The 8,157-nt window shown below is 40.8% G+C and overlaps 1 protein-coding gene across 1 annotated transcript; it reads left to right on the forward strand.

Annotated features, from left to right (window-relative positions):
* Nucleotides 1-5: 5 nt before the first annotated feature.
* Nucleotides 6-7,644, forward strand: MTX3 (metaxin 3; the record flags this gene model as incomplete). Its single annotated transcript, XM_009081568.1, has 8 exons — nucleotides 6-57; nucleotides 1,485-1,561; nucleotides 3,060-3,152; nucleotides 4,338-4,520; nucleotides 4,668-4,744; nucleotides 5,555-5,712; nucleotides 6,098-6,186; nucleotides 7,534-7,644. Coding segments are annotated over 8 exons (840 nt in total), but the record flags the coding sequence as incomplete, so codon positions are not given.
* Between the last annotated feature and the right edge of the window lie 513 nt (nucleotides 7,645-8,157).

Genomic DNA, 8,157 nt, shown 5'->3' on the forward strand with positions numbered 1-8,157 from the left:
TTTCCGGTGCTCCCCTGACAGTGAATACTATAAATATCTCTTGGAGAGCTCCTAAAGGTAACATCTCCACAGTTTTTATCTGTGTTACAAGTGCAGGTTCCACTTTCTGCAGTGGGTTTGTGGTTCTGAGTTCAGCCTGTCCCAGTTCAGTGACTCTCATGGGATCTAGAGTGATGAATTTGTGGGAATGGAATAAGGGAAGAGATAAAGTGCCTCGAAGGACAGTTGGTTAAAATGGGTATGGGTGAGGCAGCAGAAGGTCCACAAAGCAGTGGTGCCAAGTGTAACTGTTTCTGTTAGGCAGTGATGACATAGTGAAATCAAATTCTTAACCTCTTTGCATATTTATAATGATCGTGGCTAGGCTTGATTATGGAAATAGCTCTTTAATGATAGGTAATTTAACAGGCTGGTACAGTTGGAAGTGGAATGTGAGCCTCAACCACTATAACATAGCCCAGCTGGGATGTTTAGTACTGTGCTGAATTCCAGAGGTTGACTCAGGAAGGGTGAAGATAAGGTGTCAGAGAGGACTTCTTTGTGTTGGATGTTTCTGCTTCTTTGTTTGCTCAGCATTGAAGTTATTCTCTTGTATTTCAGAGAGGTAAAATCACTACAGGGTTAAAGTCTTCTGCTATTTATGCTTAACCAGATCATCAGTTCAGGCACCTCTGTGTTCATGCAGAAGTTGAGCCTTTGATTCTTGCTTCTCAGTGTGTTGTGTTCTGTTAGGAGAAGATACCTAGAACTAGTTATGTGTACTTGCCAAAAGTTTGGTGGCTTTCTTCATAGTGAAAATACATAAAATCCATTAAAAAAAATCACTCCAAGCAGTAAGTGTTGCTGATAACTGATAGTTCAGTAGTATTTAGCAATGCTGCCCTGTTGGGCTGGTTGTGGCAGTCACATTGTGAATGTGCTGTAGGATAGCCCCTCTTACAGAGACTTGTTACTCTACAGGCTTTGATCTCCAATCTCATGACAAAGGCTGTCCAGCATAACTTCTGGCAGAAGGGAGACACTTAGTTATTGAATAATTCATAGCTACGCAGAGATTGTAGCAAGGCTAGAGAAAACAGGTGGTTAAAATGAGTTTGGTGGGGAAGGGCAGGGAAAGATTGGAGTAGAAAGAAGAGGCCCAGAGGTGAATGAATTGAGAGGGCAGCTGGGCTGAGCTGGGATTTTTGCCTTAAGATGAGTATCTGGAATCCAGACAAATAGTCTGTTGGATCCTTAGCAGAAGACTTTGGTTTCAGTCTGATTTGTTGTTGCCCTTTTTAATGTCATTAGTAAAGGCCACAGTACCCTAAATGTATTTGTGACCTTGGTGGAACTGCCCTGCTCTATAAAACTTTATGTGCACACATTAGGGAGATCAGAGCATGCTGTTGAGAAAAGGAAAGTGCACAAAGTGACTGATTGCCTTCTAACTATGTAAGAACTCATCCATATAAATTCCTGACTGTATTATTTATGCCTTCTAGGAGATATACCAGTCTTGGTATCAGAAGACATTGTTATTTCTCAGCCAGCAAAAATACTAAACTTTTTAAGGAAGCAGGTAGGTCTCTTTCAAAGAGATTTGTTTTCCCTGCCTTGTGGTGACTCTGCAGGTGTCCTGCATACACTGGTACAGGCTCCAGAAAACCTGGGGCTCAGTTCAGACCCAGTGCCTTTCCACACATTGCAAAGTGATGGGTGAGAAATTACTGTTGGAAGGTTTGATTGTTAGTCCTGTTAAAGATTTTAAAAACAGGACACACACAAAAAAATATTCACTGAAAAGCATAACAAACTGCCCTTAACTGAGCAGTTTCTTACTGAGCAACCTGCTTGTAACTATAAAACTTTTAATGTCACTGTGGCTTTGCAGACCTAGGATATCACAGTTCAGGTTTAACTGCTTGAATGGGTGTTCGTTTCCCAGTGGTCTTTCTTTGCAGGGTGATACATACAGTCCTGTTGTTAATCTATGTAGTTTTTCTGTAGCTTGTAGATCAAAAATATCTGCAGGCATTTCTTGGTGCACATCAGGTTATTGCCCTTTGCTTGCCTTTTGCAGATCTCTTAATGTTTTATTCACAAAGAATGAAGCCATGTGATTTCTTCTTTTCACCAAGTATAAAGATGTCTAATAAACCATGACATCATCTTTTTATTTCTGAGATGGTCCTTCAGCCCACTGTTCTCCTTCTACATTAGAAATGCAGTTCCTGCCTGGTCTGATGAATAATGCCATGAAATTGAAACTTTAAATCTTTGGGGGGAGCAAAACAGAATCTGAAAGCTGCATTTGGGATGGGATTTTAGACAGTTGTTTTGAAATTCAGAAGTTTCATAGCCATTTGAATACCAAGGGTTATGTAATGAGGGGGAAAAAACCCTCTTTGAGTTAAAGTACAACAATCACATTCTTGCTTTTCAGATATCTAAGGGTCAGCACTGACCCTTTGTTTGTAAATTAATAAAGCAAATCTACTCACTTTCCCAAAATGTATCAACCACTCTTAATCTATCTTAAAAGAATCCAGTGTTAGAATGAAAAGCTCAGTCAGCTGCAACTGCATTAATTAAGCTGTGCTTTTGGTCCCTTACATTGTTGGCATCCAATTTCTTAACTTTCAGAATGTTAATTCAAAGCAAAATATGGGAACACTTGCCTTTTTTTTTTAATGCTTACACCAGCTGAAGTGCCAGATGCTGCTTCAAAAATAAAGACAGGGACTTGCCAGAGGTTTGCACGTCTCTAAGTACTGAAAAATTGCCTCTGTATCACTGGAGATTTGCTTGGTAACAAATGGGAAGGAGGCACAAGATTTATTTTGGGAATAGGAGGGTCCAGAGATCCCAGGATGGGAAAGTGGGAAAGGGAGATGCAATGGGGTTTGACATAGGGGAGAAATTCTAGTGAGTGCATGCTTTCTGTCCCAAAAAGTGGTTTTATATTTACTGACTTGATAGCTGTTAGGTTTGTAGTAACTTTGCACAGATCATCTCTTCTGAATGTTTTGTGTAAGACTGTTTTATGGCTTTGTGTTGTTGTTTTCTTTAATTGCTAGAAATACAATGCTGATTATGAATTGTCTGCCAAACAAGGAGCTGATACACTCGCATACGTTGCACTACTTGAAGAGAAACTGCTTCCTGCACTGGTAAATATTGATTAATACTTTATAATGGTCAGAATATCTGGAAGTGAAAGCTGCAAGAGGTGCCCAGGGTGAGAGACATTGAAGTCTCTCAGCCATAGTCCTGGCTGGAATGTTTTTGCTTTGTTAGGTTTTGGAAATACTGCCTAGCAGCTTTTGAAAAGGAACGAAGTGTGTGTTTGTGGGGTGTCAAGTAATAAGAGTAAATTTATGACAGACATTTTAAAAGGCACCTTGAAGACATTTTAAAAACACTTAGGAGTGTTTTTTCTTTCAGTCTTTGTGGAACAGTGTCCTGAAAACACCTCTTTGTGGCTGATTTTCTTTCATTTGGTTCTTTTGAAAAAGCTTTGTTTAAGGTGTGGTATGTCTGATGTGAGATACACTGCTGAAAGCCTTTTGAACTGCTCAGTAGTTTCACTTTTCAGTTCTAGATAATACATGCCCTCACCAACTCAGGGTAAGTACATTAGAGCTTTAAAACCACAGACATTGAATCTCTTGAATGACTTTGGCTTCAGGTTGTACAGGAAAGAATATTCCTGCCAGATCACAGAATATTCAGAGCTGGAAAGGACTCATAAGGATGATCAGAGAGAGTCTAGCTCCTGGCTCTGCACAGAACAGCCCCAAGTATCACACCATGTGCTGAGAGCATTGTCCAAATGCTTCTTGAGCTCTGTCAGGCTTGGGGCTGTGACCACTGCCCTGGGGAGCCTGTTGGTATCACAAGCTACCCTCTCCTGCTGGTCCTGGTTCCAAACTCATCATTTCATAGTGTCTTTAATTTTAAGGTTTATATAAAATTTGAAAAAAGTATAGAAACTCAAACCCAATCCTTTGTGCCTGCGACTTACTTTTGTACATGTTTTCAATGTGCAGTGTGCATGTATATATATACATAGTATGTACATAATTCTATGCAGATGCATACAGGTCTATGAATATCTTTGGTGTTTTTCTTTATTTGGAAGGTAGTTGTTGCCTTAATTATATACTCCTGCACTCAAAGGCTTAGTATATTCCTTTATGGATTCTGATTGCCTTAAATTCCAATAATTCCTGCCTTAAATGACAATAATTCCTGGTGCTTCTGCTTCTCTGACAGAGGTCCCACACATCAAATTTTACAAGAAGCCTGCTATTCTCACTCAGACTTCAGTTATATTTCTCCTTGTGTTGGTACAGCTGCACACTTTCTGGGTTGAGGCTGAAAATTACTGCAGTGTGACCAAGCCATGGTTTGCCTCAAGGATTGCCTTCCCACTGAGCTTGTATCTGCCTGGAAAGATGTCCAGGGAAGCCCTGAACAGGATCTTGATGATGAAGGGAGGTCCTCCACTTTACAGCCTCACTGAAGTGGAAGCTCAGGTGTGTATTGTGTAGTAAAGACCTCATAACTTGGTTCTGTCAAAGACAAGAACTGAAGGAGTCCAGCACACTGTCAGATGATAAGTGGTGCTGTCCACACCAGCCTTGCTACACCCAAGGCTCTTAGACAGTCTTGTGTCTCATCAGATATACAGAGATGCCAAGGAGTGCCTAAATCTCCTGTCGAAGAGATTGGGAACATCTCAGTTTTTCTTTGGAGATACGTGAGTGTGATTTTTGTTGTTGTTGTTGATGGTTGTAGTAAATAACTAATAAAACAGGTACCACACAACTCTGTGAACTTGTGTGTTTTGCCAGAATGTTAAAAGTCCTGCATGTAGTAGTTTCATGTCTCCCACTTTGGTTTTCAGGTAAGTCTGAGTGAGCACACAGGGCACAGACTATGTCTTCAGACTGAGGCAATGTGGTGTCTTCCTCACCCAGCACTTTCCCACAGAGAGGCAGATGCTGCCCACAGCTGCTAAGAAAATGTGAGGTGCACTAGAAAACACTTTTCTAGCCACTGAATGTCACCTCCTGTCTTTGTATGTAGCAGAAATGTGTTAGGCCTGAGGTGTTACTACTGCCCTCCTGGGAGGAGAGTGTAGGTCTGGGAACATTCCTCTTCCTGTGGTATGTGCACAGAGCAGAAAGAAGATAGTGCCAACTGGCCCAAAAGGGAATGATCTGTTCCTTTAGCTACTGAAGCTGGACGACTCTGTGAGAGAGGATCCTAGTCCCAGGGCACACAGCTTGACTTTTGTGGTGCCAGAAGTGTGTTTTCTTAGTGTACATGACTGTGTTTTAATGCTGAAGTTACTGTTCCATCTTGCCAGCATGTCTCTACTTTGGAGAATCAGTAGATAGTCAGTACAAAGCATTTACCAGGTTGATAGGCAGAGATGGAATGACAGAAGAGCTGACTGTGTTCTGTCCTGAGTTGTGTTTGAAGTACACAGAAAGCACTTAGGCTGTAGAAGTCTTGAATGTCTTACCTCAGTCACCCTGGTGTTTTCTTTTGTCACTCTTTCTAGGCCTACCACCTTGGATGCCTTTGTGTTTGGTTTCCTTGCACCAATTTATAAAGTGTGCTTCCCCAGAGTACAGTTACAAGAGCATTTGAAGCAGCTTCCCAATCTCTGTCGATTCTGTGATGTTATTTTAACTTGCTACTTCAGGTTAACTGTCTCAGGTGAGCTATGTTTCTTTTCCCCTTTTTGTCATGTTGGGATTAGTACTCCAGGATTCCACCTGTGAACCAAGGCAGATTAGACTTTTTGTATTTTATGCTACAGTTTCTGTGGGGAAAATGAGGTGGAGAAACTTCTAAAGTTGGGCAGAAAGGACTGAAGATTAAAAGCAAAGGTTGATACTCAGATTCTCCCTAGCATTGGGAAAATCTTCAGGCTCATACACAATACTCTGTTTTTTTCACACGGAATGGCTTTTCCACTTAAATTTTTCTTTGCATAAATACACTGCATGAACTTTCTCTCCAACATGGGTTTATTTTTTAAGGATTTAAAAGCTTTGGTAAATACCTTTTCACTCTTCATCTTTCTGCCTTCACTCTCCAGGCCACCCTCCGGCTGGACAGGATTCAGCAGATGCTAATCTGCAGAAACTCACACAGCTTGTAAATAAGGAATCCAACTTGATTGAAAAGGTTACTTTTGCTTCAGTCTCTCATTTTCCTGCTTCCTTGTGGTTACTTGTTCACAGATACTCTTGCATGGCAACTGCAACTGTACAGTGGGCTGTTAATTACTTCTTTTCTAGTGACTTACGTTGTGTAGAGAGGCAGGAAGGATATTACACCATTTGGAAGGAATAATTAGTGAAGCCTTGTACTTAAAAAAGCATTTTTAATACAGCCTAAAGAACATTGTGTCTTGCAGGTGTGCATACCAGCAAAGGAATGGTATCTTTCCACAAGTGTTCATTCAGCAAAGGAGGAGGCAAATGTATTGATCAAAACCCAGAAATGGCCCTGAAAATTAAGACTGATTACCAGCTTTCCCTGCTCCCAGCTAAATGCTATAGAAACTAACCTACAGGCACTCTTTCTCCTGCTTGTTCTTCATCTAGCTTTTATTTCTTATGTTCTTTGTTTCTAAGGCTGTCACTCAGCACCTATCAAAAGCTATACAACTTGTGTGAAAAATACTTGAGAGAAATTAATCTTTTCATGCAGACAGAACACTTTAACTAGAGATAGAAGGTATTTCTTCCTGAAAAACATCAGTGTGTGAAACAGATCATTAACTGTTATCAGCTTCTGTATCATTAGGTGTTGATTGTATCTCCTCTTTCTGGCACTGAAGTGTGAAAGTTTTAAACAATGGGTTACATGGAGGTTTGTCAGGTGTGATTGAGGCAAAGCTGATCCTGCCTTGAGGTGGGCTGGACAGCCCTACAGATCTCCCCTGTGCTCTCTTCTGTGATTCTCTTTATTCTGGGTTAGCTATTTTTGATACCACATTACATATAGTGCATAGATTGATTTCCCATGAAAATGTAAATTGTTTATATTCAGGGATTAATTTTAACCTATCTTTGAAAATATCTTATTACAAGTTCTTTATTAAGTAACTAATACAGATTCACCCAGAGCCTCCAGAATGTTTCTGGTTTGAAAAGGTTAGTTCCTGCGTGGTGCTGAACGTACAGAAGCATCCATAGATGTTAGCAGTTTGATTCTTGTACAAAATTGGACCTCTTAGAAGCAGGTAGCACTGTTGCTTCCCTCAGTACCCTTGACAAAATGCCTTGAGCAAAAACCATTTGCCCTGGGTTTGATGCACCACATGTAACAGGATGAACAGCACCTCCAACATAAGCATATATTTGTGAGTAGAAACAAACCAAAGCACTGCTTTTTCCTGGTGCTGAAATAAACAGGGTAAACCGACCCCCAAACCATCATTAATGTTGTCATCCCTGACAAATCAGACTAACTGTATGATCTATACTCTGCTGTTTGCCAGATCCGGCTCTCATTGTTTCTCTGCAGATGGACGACAACCTTCGTAAGAGCCCTCAGCACCCTCCTCGTAAACTGACAACACTCAAGCTTGCTGCAGGTGGAGAAGAAACCAGCCCATTGAGTCGTTTGTCACCTTGACACCTCTCGTTGTCCACCCACCCACAGTCACACACACACACATACACACACACACACACACACACACGTGTGTGTGTTTGCCTTCCGTCAAGCGCCACAGTACATTTTTTTTTCACGTGAATGTTGTTTTGCAAGGGAAGAATCTGCTAATGGGTGCAAGTAGAGAAGAAATCATAGCTTTACAATCTTCTATCTACCTGTTCTTTTAAGAAGTTGCATAGTTCAGGCTTGACCACCCACTAAACTGAGGCTGAGCTAAACAAGGCTTATTCCTGCAGATGCTGAAGTGATATTTGTACAGCATACTTTTGCCTTTAGCCTAGCAGAAATGTTGACCAAAAGTTTAAACTCTGCTTATGGAATGTTCACTGTTATTTTATTTTGTGGCTTTTGATTTTACTTGTAATCTTGTTACTCTATGTGAGTGAGGATAACTTTTTATCTGTCTGAAAATTACAAAGTCCAGTTGCAGAACCTGAAAAGGCAAAATGTTGCCATTAGTGGCAGCTGAGA

Source organism: Acanthisitta chloris, unplaced genomic scaffold (genome assembly GCF_000695815.1).
Source record: "Acanthisitta chloris isolate BGI_N310 unplaced genomic scaffold, ASM69581v1 scaffold10329, whole genome shotgun sequence".
NCBI classification, from domain to species: Eukaryota; Metazoa; Chordata; class Aves; order Passeriformes; family Acanthisittidae; genus Acanthisitta; species Acanthisitta chloris.